The sequence below is a fragment of the Pungitius pungitius genome, chromosome 5 (assembly GCF_949316345.1).
Source record: "Pungitius pungitius chromosome 5, fPunPun2.1, whole genome shotgun sequence".
Classification (NCBI taxonomy): Eukaryota; Metazoa; Chordata; class Actinopteri; order Perciformes; family Gasterosteidae; genus Pungitius; species Pungitius pungitius.
The window spans coordinates 2,593,688-2,609,856 of NC_084904.1; the positions used below are offsets into that span (position 1 = coordinate 2,593,688).

General features: G+C 42.4%; 2 protein-coding genes across 5 annotated transcripts in view; both read right to left on the reverse strand.

Moving 5' to 3' along the window:
* Positions 1-1,305: 1,305 nt before the first annotated feature.
* On the reverse strand, positions 1,306-11,965 carry plcxd3 (phosphatidylinositol-specific phospholipase C, X domain containing 3). 3 transcript variants are annotated; one of them, XM_037481737.2, is made up of 7 exons: positions 11,764-11,965; positions 4,643-4,899; positions 4,283-4,456; positions 2,757-2,932; positions 2,477-2,578; positions 2,013-2,125; positions 1,321-1,479 (listed from the first exon to the last, which is right to left on the reverse strand). In XM_037481737.2, the coding sequence occupies exons 1-7, from the start codon at positions 11,864-11,866 to the stop codon at positions 1,463-1,465; spliced, it is 942 nt and encodes a 313-aa protein (XP_037337634.1). In that variant the 5' UTR covers positions 11,867-11,965; the 3' UTR covers positions 1,321-1,462. The 3 variants fall into 3 exon arrangements, with proteins under 3 accessions (XP_037337636.1, XP_037337634.1, XP_037337635.1); XM_037481738.2 differs by lacking the exon at positions 1,321-1,479 and adding an exon at positions 1,545-1,822; XM_037481739.2 differs by lacking the exon at positions 2,013-2,125 and having other exon boundaries at positions 1,306-1,479; positions 11,764-11,964.
* Positions 11,966-14,072: 2,107 nt separating this feature from the next.
* oxct1a (3-oxoacid CoA transferase 1a) overlaps positions 14,073-16,169 on the reverse strand; it is a 34,401-nt gene continuing 32,304 nt past the window's right edge. For both annotated transcript variants that reach the window (XM_037481736.2, XM_037481735.2), the window contains exons 16-17: positions 14,867-14,968; positions 14,073-14,774 (exon numbers count right to left, since the gene is read on the reverse strand). In XM_037481736.2, coding sequence (XP_037337633.1) covers positions 14,739-14,774; positions 14,867-14,968 — 138 coding nt within the window. In that variant the 3' untranslated portion in view covers positions 14,073-14,738. The remainder of the gene's footprint in view (positions 14,775-14,866; positions 14,969-16,169) is intronic.

A 16,169-nucleotide genomic window follows, 5' to 3' on the forward strand; every position in this document is an offset into this window, starting at 1 on the left:
GTATTATTTTCCATGTGTTACATCACGGCTTTTGCATCAAGACCCACTGACTCCACATTATGACGTTGAGCCTTTTCTGACTTAAGAAAAAAATAAGTCTGGGTGAGTGTTAAGCAACATTATTCCCTGTTTTTTGGAAAGACACAACTCTGTGATACATCTCACGATGACTCCTGTATATACACTGCACTACAGCAGTAAGTATAGACGCCCACACAGACGGTGGATACACTTTTATACCCAGACGTACTGTATTTTTATGCTTGGCCATCACGACTCAGCACCCACCACAAAATCCAATGCATTTGACACGTTGGAATCAGAAATTACTAGTGGTATTCATTGCACTTCAATTTGTCCTAATTTTTTTAACTTGTAGCGACAGCTGTTGCTTCTCTTGGAATTTCAAAACTAGCCGATGTTGTTATGATGGTTGTTTTTTTGAGATGCGCCAAAGAATAAAGTACACATCTTGATTGGTACATTGATTTATTTTAGCCACGCTGCACTCTCAAAATCTCAGTGGTTTAATGAGTGAGGTAATTAGCGATGCACAAAGGTATGTGAGCAATGTCTAAGCTGCAAGTTGCCTTTAAAGGACACTATTAAGCGCATTCAGACATTACTGCTGTAGAAACATATTGAAGATGGTGCATTTATTATCTATGTACTGAGTAAGCAAATGGTAATGACACTTTTTTAACACCGTCTGTATTTTTTAATCTTAGAAACACCTGCAGTGATGTGACCAAGGCTGCATACTATAATAATAATAAAAAAAAACGTTTGTATATGTTTGGACAAAGAACAGCAAGCTATTTTAACCAGCCTAGAATTAGAGTGGTTTAAGTTACATTATTTTACAACAACTCCTGAAAAGAAAGTCACTTGAGTACTGATACATTTAGCTGAGATGTACCATCTATGCTGTGAGCAAACTACCCCAGGTGAGGCGATAAGCCAGAAAACGGGGCATTGGATCAGTGTGAAAACCCATTTTTAAAGCACAGGAAGTAAAGCAAATCAACATCCTTTGGGAAAAAGAATGTCAATCCCCAACCTCACTCGCTTGGTGCTCCAGCCAAAAACCTGTGGCGTCTCTTCCAATCCCAACTTCTTTTACCTCAACACACTCAAGCGTTTGAGCTCTCAATTCCCTACAGCCCTAAATAAAGTGGAAGGAGCAGGGCAGCTGCCTTCCTGAACTAAATGCCAAAGAGAAAAGAGGGAGACCAGCACAGACCAGCCCCTAGTGCTAGTGGTGGTGAGCGCGCCCCCCCCCCCCCCGACGCCCCCACCCCCCCACCCCGCGTTAGCTCTCAGGTGGCATCATCTTCATCTTCGTCGTCCATGTGATAGTTGAGGGTGATGACGGCGCTGATGAACTCGCCGAGCTCCACAAAGTCCGCTGTGATTATGTTGATTCCGCTCTCCCCGGGTCGCTGCGATCTGATCCACTGCATCATGCCCGGTAAAGCCCTGCGAGGACACACACACACGCACAGAGACATGTTAGGGGTATGAGGAAAAAGGGGGGGGGGGGGGGGGGGGGGTATAGAGTCAAAAAAAAGGGGACGATTCGTGGTTGGCTGGTTTAACCCGGAGAGAGACGTGCGGTGATAAAAGATCTCTGCGACGCAGCATGAGATGTCTGCCAGCCTGACACCAGCTGCGAGGACGGCGCTCTGAACACTTGCTGGACATGTTATCTCTGTGAGGGGGGGGGGGGGCTGGGGGGTGTTACTCTTGCGGATGCCTCGCCCCAAGTTTCCGCTTGGCAAAATTCTCAGAGTTGTCTCCTCCTCATGCTCGCTTTCTTGTTCTGTGCGTAGAAAAAAAAAAAAAAACGAATGCATGGAATCCTGAAGGATGCCGACATTAAAGTAACCAAGCGCCTGGTGAGAATTGCTGATAGTGGACGTGTCAAATGAATAATTCATGCCAGGGAAATTTGTGTTTTTTGCTCCCGAGGCTTTTAACTAAAATGGTGACAGTGAGAGGGAGCTATTTACAGACAAAGCAGGGGGGCAAATCCTGAAGAGAGAATCCTGAACCAGAACTGAGCAGGGGAGATGTAGCGAGAGGTAAGTGACGGATGAGAAGCATCGCCTCAGGCCTGTGGCAGCTGTAAAAAAAAATAAAAGTTAAATGCTAAACTACCTAGGCATACCAGCAAAAACAACTTGCCTCTGGATTTAGTAAAAAAAAAAAAAAAAAAAAGGCTGCAGTGGGTCACATGAGACTGTTAATGTGAGTGCGTATGCAGTACCAGTCAAAGGTTTGGACACACTTTCTCATTGAATTGAATGAGAAAACGTGTCCAATCTTTGGACTGGTACTGCATGTCAACATGCACATGGTTTTTGGTTGCAAAAGGTTTGGTTCCACACCGCCTGTGTATACATTGAATAATACAGTGTGACATTCAATTCTGATCCAATGTTAAACTGTATATGACTTGCAAACATTCGGGCACCTTTCAGTGATTGTCTCTCTCAGTCCGCTGGCAACGCCCTTCATCACCGTGCTGGCCTTTGGTGTCAGAACAACCTGGGAGACAAAGAAGGTCCCCTTCCTCCTGCAGGAGGAAAAAAAATAAGATTTACGAGTTATTTTGCTGTATTTTGTTTTCTTCTGAACATGTGAAAATAAATCAAGGTTGACTCATCGCGGTAAGCTCACTTGCACAGGTGACATGACAAAGCACATATCCCTTTTAACCCAGTGCACTAAATCAATTAAAGTCAGAGGCTGACCTGCGGTCAGTGACCGATGCCTGGAGAAACTGCACCAGCTTCTCTGGGTCGGTGGTGTTGGCCCAGGGAGAAGGCATCATCTGCCCTGGCCACAGGAAGGGCACCTCCAGGGCCATGGGGTGGTGGTAGAAGACAAGCACCTGGTACTGCTTCTCCCACAGGTACTGCAGAGACACCTGGAGAGGGAAGCAGGTGCTCAGGTTATAAGGGGAGAAATGGCGAGACTTGATATAAGGATAAGAAAAAGGGGATGGGCGTTTAACAGTAAATACAAAAGAGAAAACACTTTGCAAAGGTGCCAGTTTCTCTAGTAAGTTTTGTGATTTTTTAAATAAGCAAATATGAATGAATGGACATAATTGCCTAATGCATTAATAAGCAGCTTTAGTTCAATATCCAGTTCTGATTGAGCGTAGATATTACTAGGAGTGTTCAGTGGTGTAGTCCCTGCATTTGATACATAACTACGAGTGTATACTAGTATTTCAATGGCTTTTTGGCTTCTATCTTATCATATTGTAAAATGGATTGCAAAAAAGGTTTTTGAAGACAACCGTTGCGTTATGTCTAATCATAGTCTATCGCTCATCCAGAAAATAAACCATGGCAAAAGTTGTATTTTAAAGCCCCTACAGGCTATCCAAGAGGTACGACCATTCCTGGTAAATAATAAACCCTTTGTGCAGATCTATACGAGTCAATCCTTTTTCATAAAGGGGTTAGCAGCAATATTTTACATGGACGTGGCTGCGGTTCCACAGTGTGGACATGAGGAACATCTTTTGATTGAATCTCTGTTAAAACATTTGAGCTGGAAGGGTAAATTAATTAAAGTTAGCAAACAAAAACAAAACAAAACAAATGTGGATATCCCCAGTGAGCGGTTTATTGGGACAAGCCAGGTAATAGGTTAGACCCAGTTGTGACAGTAAAATAATTGTCCTTTTCATCTCAACGCCCAGCTCTTTTTTTTTTAAGATTCTCAATTTAGATTTATTTTGTGATAATGAGCCTCCATTTGTATATTCCCTTAGAATAAGTCGAGCAACCACTGAATTGTGGTACAGTGGATTAAGTGTATGTCTACGGTAAGGTACAATCGTAGAGAAGAAAGGAGTGAATATATACCTGTGGAGGTCATTTGTCTTCTCTAAACAACACTGCATTGTGGAGGCTTTTTGTTATAAATCATTACTTTTAACAACTAGTCAACATTGGCCCTCTTTCTTTGTACTTTATATTCTCACTCGGCAGCAGAACCAGACTGGAAACTATGATTTGTATCATTGATTTCTTCTCCCTCTTCCAGGTCTCGGAGACACACCGTTACTTCAGGGTGGGGGGGGGGGGGGGGGTGGAGGTTAACCAAGTGGTGATGGGTGGAAAAAAAGGGACTAAAGATTGCAGGAGGAAAAAGACAAATGTATCCGAGCATGTGGTCGCATTTGTACTTGACTTATATGTATGAAGGGCATACTTCATACAAACCAACAAATACAAGCGAGGTGTTGTATCATCCACAGTACCTCCTGAGCGAAGACGACGGGGCAGAGCTTGTCCCCAAACACGTCTTTTAACATGGTCACCAATTTTTCATGGTGCATGTTCTGGACGCCGTAGAAGTGGTTGAAGTCCAGGAAAACAACCTCTCTGGCGTGAGCCGACAGGAAACCGCTGATCTGCTCTAGACCTTCTCGGACCTAAAGGCGGTGCACAATGATTATATAATTGTGAGAAACAGACGGAAGAAATGATGAAGAAATGTGGTATACTTATAATCTCTAAAAGACCACGTGTCATTCGTAAATGTAAAAACATCACTTAGCAACCGCCAGCATTGCCAAATACTGCCATCACATCAAAAGCCAGTAAACGTCCATGCTGACCGTGGCGCTGAAGAGCCCGTGGGCGAAGAACAGCTCGTTGTCGGGGTCGCGGGGCTTGGTGGAGATGCGAAGGTCAAAGAAGCGGATCCCAGCCTGCAGTTGGCTGGTGAAGTTCAAAGTCTGTGTAGCTAACCACTTCCTCATCAACTTCTTGGCCACCGTGCCAAAAACAGAAACAAAGTTCTGCACCGTCTCCGGCTGCTCGGGCCCGACCGGGGACGCCTCGTCAATGTAGAAGCTGAAGGAATCATGGGAACCTGGAGGAGACACACACGTGAGGGTGCGTGCAGTCATTGAGCGCTGCGGGTCGTACTTCTGCATGTGGGACGCAGCTGGACGAGTGGGGTCAGTGCTGGACAACATCCTGGTGCCATGGCAACAACACTGACAGTGAATAACACTATTGTTCAGGTAAAAGCTGATGGCGGTCTGTGATCCTCTCTATCTGTGCATCCCTTTGAAATCTGGTGTAGTTTAGTATTCCATAACTCAATTTACAGGAAAGGTTCATTTCTAGCTGTCACAGGTCTGTCACACCTGTATATCAGATGTCTTTGTAAATATTAATATCCTTCCTCCCCCCCCCATAAAGCGATTGGTATACTTTGGTTGGTCAGGAGAACCTGGGTAAATCAATTCACGGTGGCACTTTTCAAATTCGAGTTTAGGGTTTATTTCAGACGGAAATACGATCCAAGAAATCTAATTAGAAATAGTTTCATTTTCAATAAATCATTGTCTCTTGCAGGGACAAGGAAAGACAAAGACAGACTAAAAACTCCACTCGTCTACATCACAGCTATTTTCCTCCCTCTGAATAAAGGAGACGTCGCTGCACAATCAATCTGATACAGATATCTATCAGACAAGGTCACTGAACTGAGATGTAACTGCGACTGTAAACGCGCTGACCTTCCATAAAAGTTCTGCTACACTAACATTAGTGCTCATTATGACTCAGTAAAATATCAAACCATTCTTACATATATATATTTCCTCTGCAGAAAATGTTCCTGAGGAAACTGAACAGAAAAATGCTGCAATAAAAATGTAATGTAATTTATCATTGCCGCAAGGTTTACGAACAAAATGCTCATTTACATTGACAGCCGTTGTTTTGAAGTAGCGGCGAAAACTTGCCAGAGAAACTGTGAGATATCTCAAAGTCATACAAAGTCTGATAAAACAGAAACTATCAGATAGCATTAGATCTTTCACAAGCATTTGATTAAACCCTTTCAATCAAAGGGGAATTCTAATATAACCGTTATTGAAGGAGCTTTATAAAAAGAACAACAAAATCCCCATCACAAAATCAGCTGTTAAATTGACATTGGTGTGTCAATGTATTGATGCTTTCCTCAGTGACACTTAAGTGTCTTCTCACAGTCGATCCATGGTGAACTCTAGCTGGTCTGAAGGTTGTGTGTCATTCCATTCCTTTTGAGAGAAGGAAAAGTGTGTGTGTGTGTGTGTGTGTGTGTGTGTGTGTGTGTGTGTGTGTGTGTGCGCATATGCGGGCACATCATACAGATTAGGAGGGCAGTAATTCTGGTATTGTCCTCCTGCTCTCATAACTGCAATCAGCGTCATCATGCCCCTTCACTCAAACAAACACCCCCCCCCCTCCTCCCGCCCCCTCCTCCACCAACACACGGACACAGAGCCCGTATTGACCTTCAGCTCTACGCCATCGCCAGGTCTGCGCAGTGGGCCCAGAGGATGACTGTAAGCAGGTTAGACAGCTGAATCCTGGGGCAGGGCAGCAAACAGCATCTCCACATGATCAACCAGCAGAGACGCAGCGTAACAGAGGCGCAGCGTAAAACAGTGTCTGTGCGCTTTCTGCAGAATGAAAACATCTTGTTGCGGTAACAAAGCACCATAATCACACGTATCCAGGAATCTACCTGCACCTTCCATCACCTTCATGGAGTGAGTTGAGAACGGCAAAACACGCTGAGGAACGCTCACAATCACAAATGGCCCGTGTTAACAATTTGCACACGTGACAGGAAGGCCTGTGCATGATGCTTCGCTGCAGAGACGAGAGAGACTGAGGCTGAAGAAAAGGTGCAGAACCTTGGATGAGAATGGGCAAAGAAAGCTGCAATCCAGCACGCTCGCTACCTTCGGTCTGAATATGATTAACTGTTGTTCATGTTATGAAATGATTTGCTCCACTTTGATACTGGGGCTGTGTGCCAAGTAAATCAAATCCATTTAGAATTATGAGGAATACATTGTCAAAGTAACTATGTAGACAGCACCCTTTAATACTCGTACAATACATCTCCCTTTTATTATTGTGTACTATAAATAAACACCCATGCCGTAGCAAGTATATGACTTTTACACAATTTTCTTCCGTTTGATATGTTTAAATTAGACAGAATGAATCTCAAAGAAATCCAAATTACTGCTTCCCTCAGCCCACAGTGAAGAAACGTCCCTTCCTGCATCAAAAAACAACTCATTTGGAGGTAAAAAGCTTGCATGGTGATTGTGCTTTTGGTTCATTTAAAACGAAACGCTTACTGTGGAACACTAAACCCAAACGTCTAAGCGTGCAGTTTCTATAGCTTTAGCAAAACCGTGACGGTAAAGTGACCAGTAAGTCGCTGAACAACATGAATAACCATGGATTTCACAGGCAAAATGGCTAAAGTTAAGTTGTGGTGCACTGGAAGGGAGGAAGTCCATTTTGTTCGACCGATACGCTTCACCTCCCACCGGCACCATGTGTACTATTTTGCATATTTTACTAAGTGAGTAGACAGTGAGTAAGATGTTTGCAAGGACGAACTAATTGCACTGAAAATAGCAAAGAAAAGTAAAGTAACAAAGCAAAGGTGAGCTAAATCACACTTCACTACCTCCTATAGATTTGAATGGTTTGATTCAACTGTTGCTCCTTACGGCCCACTGTTCTTCAAACTCCTGTTCAATTTGCACCAGTCAGACTTTGTCTTCTACCTTGTTGCTTTATTCCATCTTGTTTGACTGGTAGTGTGCACAAAGCCCATACATTTCCAATGAGGCCGAATTATTTTGCTTTTAGAATCAAGATAAATGTCCTCCTGCTGGAAAACTCAATTAACTCCTTCCGTGAGGCAAAAGCAGCCTGTGGAGAATCCATACCGAATCATTTCTGTCCATTTAGATATTGTGACAAAGGGATTTACTCGAAAATACTTTAATATCACATCAACGTGCACCTGGTCAAACACGTAAATCCACAGTTGGGGTAAACAGAGATTTGGGTGGTTTGTGACATGTCATCCATTAGCTTCATTTCCCGTAGGATCATCATTTCTCACTCCCTCTCTTTCTTTCCAGCAAGCCTTTTTTCTCCTACTTTGTAGGTTTGAGATTATACTTTTTTTTTTTTAATGCCATGGCTTTTAAGGCGACTCATTTCCTGCCCCTCAAGCATCACCCTACCAGTGTTCATCGTGGCAGAGATACCATTTATCTTTCTTGTTCGGGGGTTTAGGACTAGAGGTCCTGGTCCGGCCTTTCCTTCTGCCCGAGGTGCCTGGGAGGCAATCTTATTCCTTTTTCCCCAACTTATTCCAAACACATTCATCCTGGCCAATATGCTATTAATATTTTACCTCTGGTTAAGCCTTATGCTGTTGTTTGTTACAAATCATTTCATCCTGTGTCGGTCAGCTTTAAATGAAAAGAAAACTACATTTTATATATGTTGAAACCAAAACATTTACATTGAAAATGTGAATGCGCTCCTGCATGCTCATTATATCTCAATGATCTCAAATCATCCCAGTAGTACAACTATGACCATTTATTTCATTCTAATACGACAAGGTTTGAATCAAACGTGTCTCTTTTCTAAACTTGTTTTATGTTAAGCAAGACAATTTAGTTACACCAGTTCAACAAATACATTTAAAGCCGCCTTGATCACTGAGGTTTATATCAACACTGAAACAAATCATGTCTCTATAAAAGGATTAAAATATGTCATTAACAAGGAGAAAAAAACGTGCGGAATGAAAAGAGTTATTCTTCCCCCTAGTGGCCGAAAATTTATTGGATTTTTTAAAAGAAATCCATGCCGCTAAACCACTTAAATTAAATGTAAAAACCTTGGCTTGCGGGGAAGAACTGGAGCTTTGTTGATCAGTATACAAACAACATAGAACTCTAGGAATCTGAATTTATTTTTAAATCCCAGTGCACACCTGTTGGACAGAGATATACTGAACATCAAGTTGAATCGCTATGGTGGCAAAACAGGTGTAAAGCGTGTTTCATGGTGAGACAACCACAGAGGAACAGAATCACAGCACAACCTCAGTCGGATGAACATGCCGCCTGGCAGCCTGCAGCACTCACCAAGCGGGTCTAACAATAGCCTCTGAAAAACTGCCCATCATGTCCCCCCACTGATCAGCTTGGGGGGGGACGGGAAATGATAACTACTCCCTGCATCTTCTCCTTTTCACCTTTCAATGACCTCCATATTTAATCTGCCACATCTCCCTCCTGCTCCTCCCCTCAGCCCTTCCCTAATTAGCTACAGAGCGGAGCAGGCGCAGGTCGTCTGACTCGAGGACTCGACAGTTTGTCACAGTGTGGGGCAAAAGTGGCATATGGGGCACTGAGAGATGAATCATGTCTGAAAGTAAACACAATGTTATCTCCAACTAGGTGATTCGGACCAGCGGAGCACTGGCGGGAATATGCTAATAAAAATATGGATTATTTCTATGTAATACATGATAGGGTGCTGGTTTTTATCATGAGCAAAATAAAGAATTGGCAAAAAGTGAAAAGTTATGTTCCATGCTGCCCGAGTATTTTTTTTTAAATGTTTTATTTTTATCTATGGCTGTGAAAAACGCTCTTCTCCTTCTTTGGGCACACATCAGTCAGCCTGCAACACAGCACTGAGTCAGCTCTCTTCAGGGTGACAAATTATTTATTGGTATCTTTGGACTCTGACAATCATGCAATTTGAATTCAGTTGGAGCTCTATGACAATGGAAGAGAAAACAGCAACACGTTTTGGTAAAATGTAGGATCCTTATTGGCACTCAGCATCGGCCTTTGAACAGATATGGACAGAATATATTGTAGCATTTTGTCTTCCTCTGCACCTGTTTTGGGCACCACAGTGTTGCTTTATAATGCCCATTCTAGTACCATGGGAAATGTTTGCAGTGGGATCTATTCAAAGAAGTGAAATAACATTTGGTAAGACTTCATGTCCTGTAACAAGGATGATATGCAGCTTGATGACACCTGCTGTCCATCGTTTTGTGCTCAGTGGAAGGTTCCACCGTAGAAATAATGAGGATATTAATATTAATATTGTTAGATTAAATATTTTTCTTTCTTCTTTGGGGACGTTTTTATCTCTTTACTTATTGATTACTTGAACTCTTGGGAGTCGGTCAGTTGGACGCGTCTCGCCTGCAGCTTGTTCCACAGGCAACAGCCACGACCCCTCAAGTAGAAAGTCCACCCTTGCCGCCTGTTCCGCTCTCTGTCTTCCAACTAAATCAACCGTGTTATTTTTTTTCTCAAATACAGCATCAATAGTGTAGTGTATCTTTAGTTCACTAATTGCGAATCCTACAGATGATTATGTACAGTGCAGCGCTGGTAACGCAGATAGTGCGGATTGTTTAGCTTTTTGGCAACAGCAGAGCACTGAGCCATTACATCACCCTCACGAGTGCTTTAAATTGCCGAAACACTCTGGTCTGGATCTCTGAGGCCGTCGGCTGGTGAACTCACTTTTTTTTTCCTGGCAAATAAATAGCATCACTGAATTATAGGGAACAGTGGGCGGCTGCCGAGGATTGTGCATCACTACATGATGAATACAATGTTATTGTTTATTTCAACAAAGGAGAAAGTAAACTTAATATAAATAAAACAGTTGTCTCATTTGCCCCAGTTTTATTTCAGCATGACTTCTGAAGATAATCAACTGTACATTCTAATAAAAAATATAGTTTTTTGCTGAATAAACTCATGAACTCCTGTGAAATCCCCCCCAAATTATACATTATACACGTGTGCACAAAGTGCAAATAATCACAGGATGTTAACAGAATCTGTGTCCACATAAAAGATCGACACAACGCAGCTGAGCTGCAGGCCACAAGCCAATAAGAAGTAATGATACCTAATTAAATGGGACAGACCATGTTCCTTTGCCGGCTTGGCATGGTTGAGATGGGGTGCAATACAGCACGTCACGTGATTTGGCAAAATTACAATGATGAGGTAATACACGTCACGCTGCTCCTGTCTATCAGTGAGTATTTGATTACAATGCTGGACTGCATGAAGTCTTGGCATCCTTTAGAGCAGCGGACACGGCTGATAATACGAAGCCACTCATTGGACTCGTGGTCCAAGCCTTCTGCAACTGAAAAGCCATCATTGCACATGCTGTCAGTAAACACACCAACATCAAAAAAAGAGAAAGAGATAGCGAGGGAGTGGAGGAAAAGGAGAGCTGGGAGCGCAGAGGATTAGATATGCAAGAAAATGAAGAATGAAAGAGCTTTGTGTGGAGGTGTGATAATCACTAGGCAGCAGATATGGAATTAGCTAGGCCATTCCATCACTCAGGAGTGCTGGGCTTTACAACACGCGTTTCCAATTTGAATGGAGTATATGGAGACCTGCACACTGATTGGCTGAAGGTCCAACAGCTCATTTTCTACATGTGATCCCATCCCACTTTCTTGTCCTCTATGGCCACCACAGAGCTCATGTTTAGTTAACGTATCCGTTCTTTACAGTGAATGCCAATTGAATTGTCCTCATATGTCCTCCTACAAGCCGCATAGCATCACAAACGGAGGTTACTGGTTCAGAGTGGATGGCAACCTCAAACGTTGCGCAACAGGTTTGACCCTTTGTTCAGATGAGGTGAAATGAAACCCAAAACCACAATTAGGCTATGTGGGTTCCACGGGGTGCGAAGTAAAACATCAAAGTTTGCAAACCAACCCACTGTGTTACATGTGTGCTCGTCATTTACTATGGCAGCAACAGGAAATGCGCGCAGACAGAAAGACACGGACGCACTCCCTCACCTGATTACACCGGGGCAACGTAAAAGAAACACCTACCGGGAATGGCCAGATTGGTGAGCGGAATAGTGTGCATGCTCTGCGGTAAACTTGCCATCCAGTCAGCAAAGCGCGTGTCGCTTCTCCCGTGAGACGAAGCCATGCTGCCGCTGTGCACAACGCGCCGTTCTCCCGGACCGGTGCCTGCGCCAACCTGGAGTGCGCTCTCTCTCTCGCGCTCTCTCTCGCTCTCTCGCTCGCTCTCTCCCAACACACCCTCCCCGACGCTCTCTCTTCCGCGGTCTCTCTCTCTCTCTCTCACTCTCACTCACACTCACACTCACACATACACTCACCAGCGTCACGGAAAGCCGGTCCACGGGCATCGGCGGATGCCACAATTGCAAAAAAAAAAACGGGGGTTCGTTTGGTGCATCCAAATATTACAATTGTTACAATTACAATACATTCGTAGTTTACCAACTGTCATTGTTAAATCACCATCGATCTAAAATCCGCGTATTTTCTCACGTGTGTTTGTAGCGTGGTGGTAGAAGACCATGCAGTGGCTGCATGGTAAATGTAGTACTGTCTCAGTCTTCTCTAAAGGAAATACCTTCCAAAACTACAGCCAGGTTGAAGAAGAAAAAAAAAAAACGAGCAACAGTTGACTCTCCACAAACTGTACAGTTGTACTGTACACAACATTATTGAAATCGAGATTCACTCCTGAAATGACCACTTTACAACGGAGGAATAAGGCAGATACTGCGTTGACAATGTGCAATATACATCGCGTAGTCACATCGATGGGAATGTCGCTAGTGGGAACCGAACCAGCGACCACAATCCCGGACTTGAGGTGCGCATGCGTAACGAGGGTCGGGAGGGTCGATCAGCCCGCTGAAAACAAAAAGAAGATATTTGACTGAAATCATTCAAATATAGCTATCGTTAGAGAATGATTTAAAATTACGATACCGCTGATGAATGAAAAGTTATTTATCAATTCATTTTATTTATCAATTCATTTTACAGGCACAATGCACACTAAATCAACCGTTGTACTGTAAGTGAGATTTCCAGCTGCTGTCCCCAGCCAGATATTTTTTAGGCAGCCTAAAATAAAATAAATTAAAATAAGTGGTGGCATACGCAGGTTGCAGGTCATGGTTACATTTGGTTTATTCTGTTGAAAGTCGTTCTAACAGGATCAGCGCTAAATTGTGATGAGACAATTTGAAGTATTGAGAAGTAATGCGTTTTGGATAACTTTACTGTTTTGAATGAAATCTTTCTGATGTTTGCTGAAGTTAATTGGTTAGCCCTACCTAAAAAGAATTTCCACCAGCCAACCAGCGGCGACTGGTGGGACAACGAATTTGAGCAATTTAATATATAGCATTTTATCACAATGCGTTAATTAAAAGCCTCCTTGTTACTTGTATAATTTGAAGGTATACTCCAAATTACATTGTTAGAGATGTGCAATATATTATCAGTTCTCTACTAAATTGATTTCTCTAGTTAGACTGAATATTAGCATTGACAAGCCTTGACAAAAAAACCCAATATGAGCCTGAAATAAATGTTGGCTCTAAATTAAAGTGACGATGACTCAGTCCCAATAACCCAGAAGCAGGTCTGAGGTCATACACTTGGCTGATGAAGATCCATATGGCAGTGATTAATTATCACTGCAATTAATAGAGCAAGGTTTATGACTAATTGACAATCACTGTGGTGATAATCAACTGGCTGGCCCACTTATTGTCAGTTAATCAACAAACTGGGTCACCATGGCAAAACGTTAGACAATCTACCAACAACTTCAGATTTTAAGGATAATTTATACCCGTGGGGGCAACTTCAAACCTGTGTCCCTCTCCAGCCATTCTAATACAGGCTTGAGTGGAAGCCTGTATTCCCTCACATCAAGTACCGGCACGAGAAATAGGCTACTAAACGCAGGCTTACAGGGTACCACTCACATTTGACTCATAAAGGCTTGTGCCGGATTTACATTAACAGCCGGTGGCAAGGGCCCCTGTCACTTTCTTCAATTTTTCGGCTTGATGACCCAATCCAGTTCATCATCTTCATCCCAAAAGCCCCGCTGGCTGAATTGCCCAGTTATGTAACAGCCGTCAGGTGATGGTAGCTCTACTCGAGTGGAGAAATCACATCAAGAATCTCAATGCAAGCGCAGCACCCATATATAGAAAGCTCTAACCTGTCGTGTCACAATCAAAGCTATTTGCAGTCAGTCAGTGTAAGTTAATGAGTCCTTTTAACAAACAAGCTATTTGTTGTTTTTCATCCAGACGTAAGATTTAGAGAAAAGAAAATAATCAGAGTATTAAACTGGTTTCACTCAACAAGGTTGTATCTGACTTTATATACAAAGACCAGGCGAGAGCAAATGCTTGTGTAACAAATATCAGACAAAAAAGAAAGACAAAAAGTTTTACAGTGTGGCACTGATTATTGTTAAACATTTTTCTGTCGGATCCTTATTACATTTCTAATTTTTTCAAATGGAGAAAAACTGAAAACATAAATCACATTAGATGTATTGTACAAGGACATGTTTGTTGGTGTAGCACATTTACACCAACTACAAAACATATTCCCTCCCACGCTGAAGAATCACCTCAATTAAAGCACCTTTGTTTTCTAACTTCTAATAAACCTTAAGTATTGCGTCACTTGTTCATAGTACAAAGTTGCATTTTTCTCACAAAAAATGTAACTGAAAAAAATGATTAAATGAATAGCAAAGAATGTTCTGCCCTCCCCCCCTATGTCTGACCACCTCCTTAAAAAGAAGCATGCATGCCGGTTCCTGTGATTCAAGTCAACTAAACCCTTGTGATGTGTGCATGTTGATTACCAGGGAACTGAACCAGACTGCTCAATTTAACAGTCCCTTGTGACCCATCTCATCCTCCTTTATCACTGGCTGTTGACCACGAGGGAAGAAAAAAAAACAGGTGCCACACAAGCGGAAAACAAAGATCCACTGCAAGCTCCTTTTAGATTTGCTGCATGGACCTCAGGTTGGGGGATACCTAGAACATACACCAGACAGATTTTACCTAATGTAAAGGCATCTCATGGAAATGATATATAGCCCTGGTAGGCAAACTGTTGAGTTACTTACTTCAAAATCGGTTCCAGTGCACGCTTTGATATCCTCAGGAGTGAGCCCCTCCCATACTTCTATCAGGGTCAGGCCTTTTGTCCCATCTACATCAAACACGGCCTGGCGAACAAAAAGAGGCAGAAAAAGTGGAAGGGAAAGATAAAGAAAAGGATGACACGTTTAGAGAAAAAGATTAGTTTGACACAAAGACAAAATGGCCTTCTCTTCATTTCTTTGACAAATCGGTTAGAACTCCATGATGTTTGGTCCTGGGGGTCAAAGTGGAGGATGTGGGGGTCTCAACTATCACAAGTGATCTAAAAGAGATGACAAAACCCTACCGCACCACTTCAGTGACATCAATAGATGACAAAAATAGCTGCAATTAATGGTGAAATTGGGAGTGTGCAAAAGAGTGGTCCTCAACTCCGGGAGGTTAGAGCACAACAAAGTAAAGGGCAATTAGAATTTAATTGTGGAAATACTTTTAACAGTCAAAGCATGAAAGAGACAACAAAGAAAAAATCTGTTGGAGTCCCAAGTCCCAAGTCCCATGCTGGCTCTCGAGTGCTGCCGCAGGTGCTTTGTGATGCAGCTCAAGAGAAGGGGGATGAAAGGAGGCATCGCAAGCATCCAGAGGGAAGGGATAGGACTCAATGGGAACTCAATTCAACTTTTGTTGTTCTTAAAATAACAAATTTGTCAAGATTTACAAAAACCTCAACAAACATAACTAGTCTACTTGGTGTAAAAGCAACATTTCGGTCAAATCTGAAGCATCTCTTCAGCCTCCATAAGTGTCGGTCAACTATCAAGATCAGTTCTGGTTTAACGGCGCCATGGCGAGTTTCTGCACAAAACAAGCCGTGTGTGATTCAAAGACAAGGCCCTGGGAGAGTGCAACATCTCCAAGAATAAAGAATTGCAGTATGTGACAGGGCATTACTTCTGTTAAAAAGACTGGGGAGGTGGAAGCCTTTTGTAAATTACCATTAAGAATCCTCCCAACCCGGTAATTTACACTGACTGACAAATAAATGCTCAAAAAAGACAACAACCAAGTCACGTTCTGTTTTGTGAAAAGTAGGGCTGTCAAATGATTAAAAATTTTAATCAAATTAATCAGAATTTTCAGTGGATTAATCATGATTAATCACACCTGAATCCTAACCATTTTTTCTTTCTGAAATGCATACTAAAGATAAATAACAGGACACAGATACATAATTATCATTATTATCATCATTATTATTTTTTACATAAATACATGTTATTGATATTTGATTTTTTAATTCATTTCAGAAAATAATCAAAGCAATGT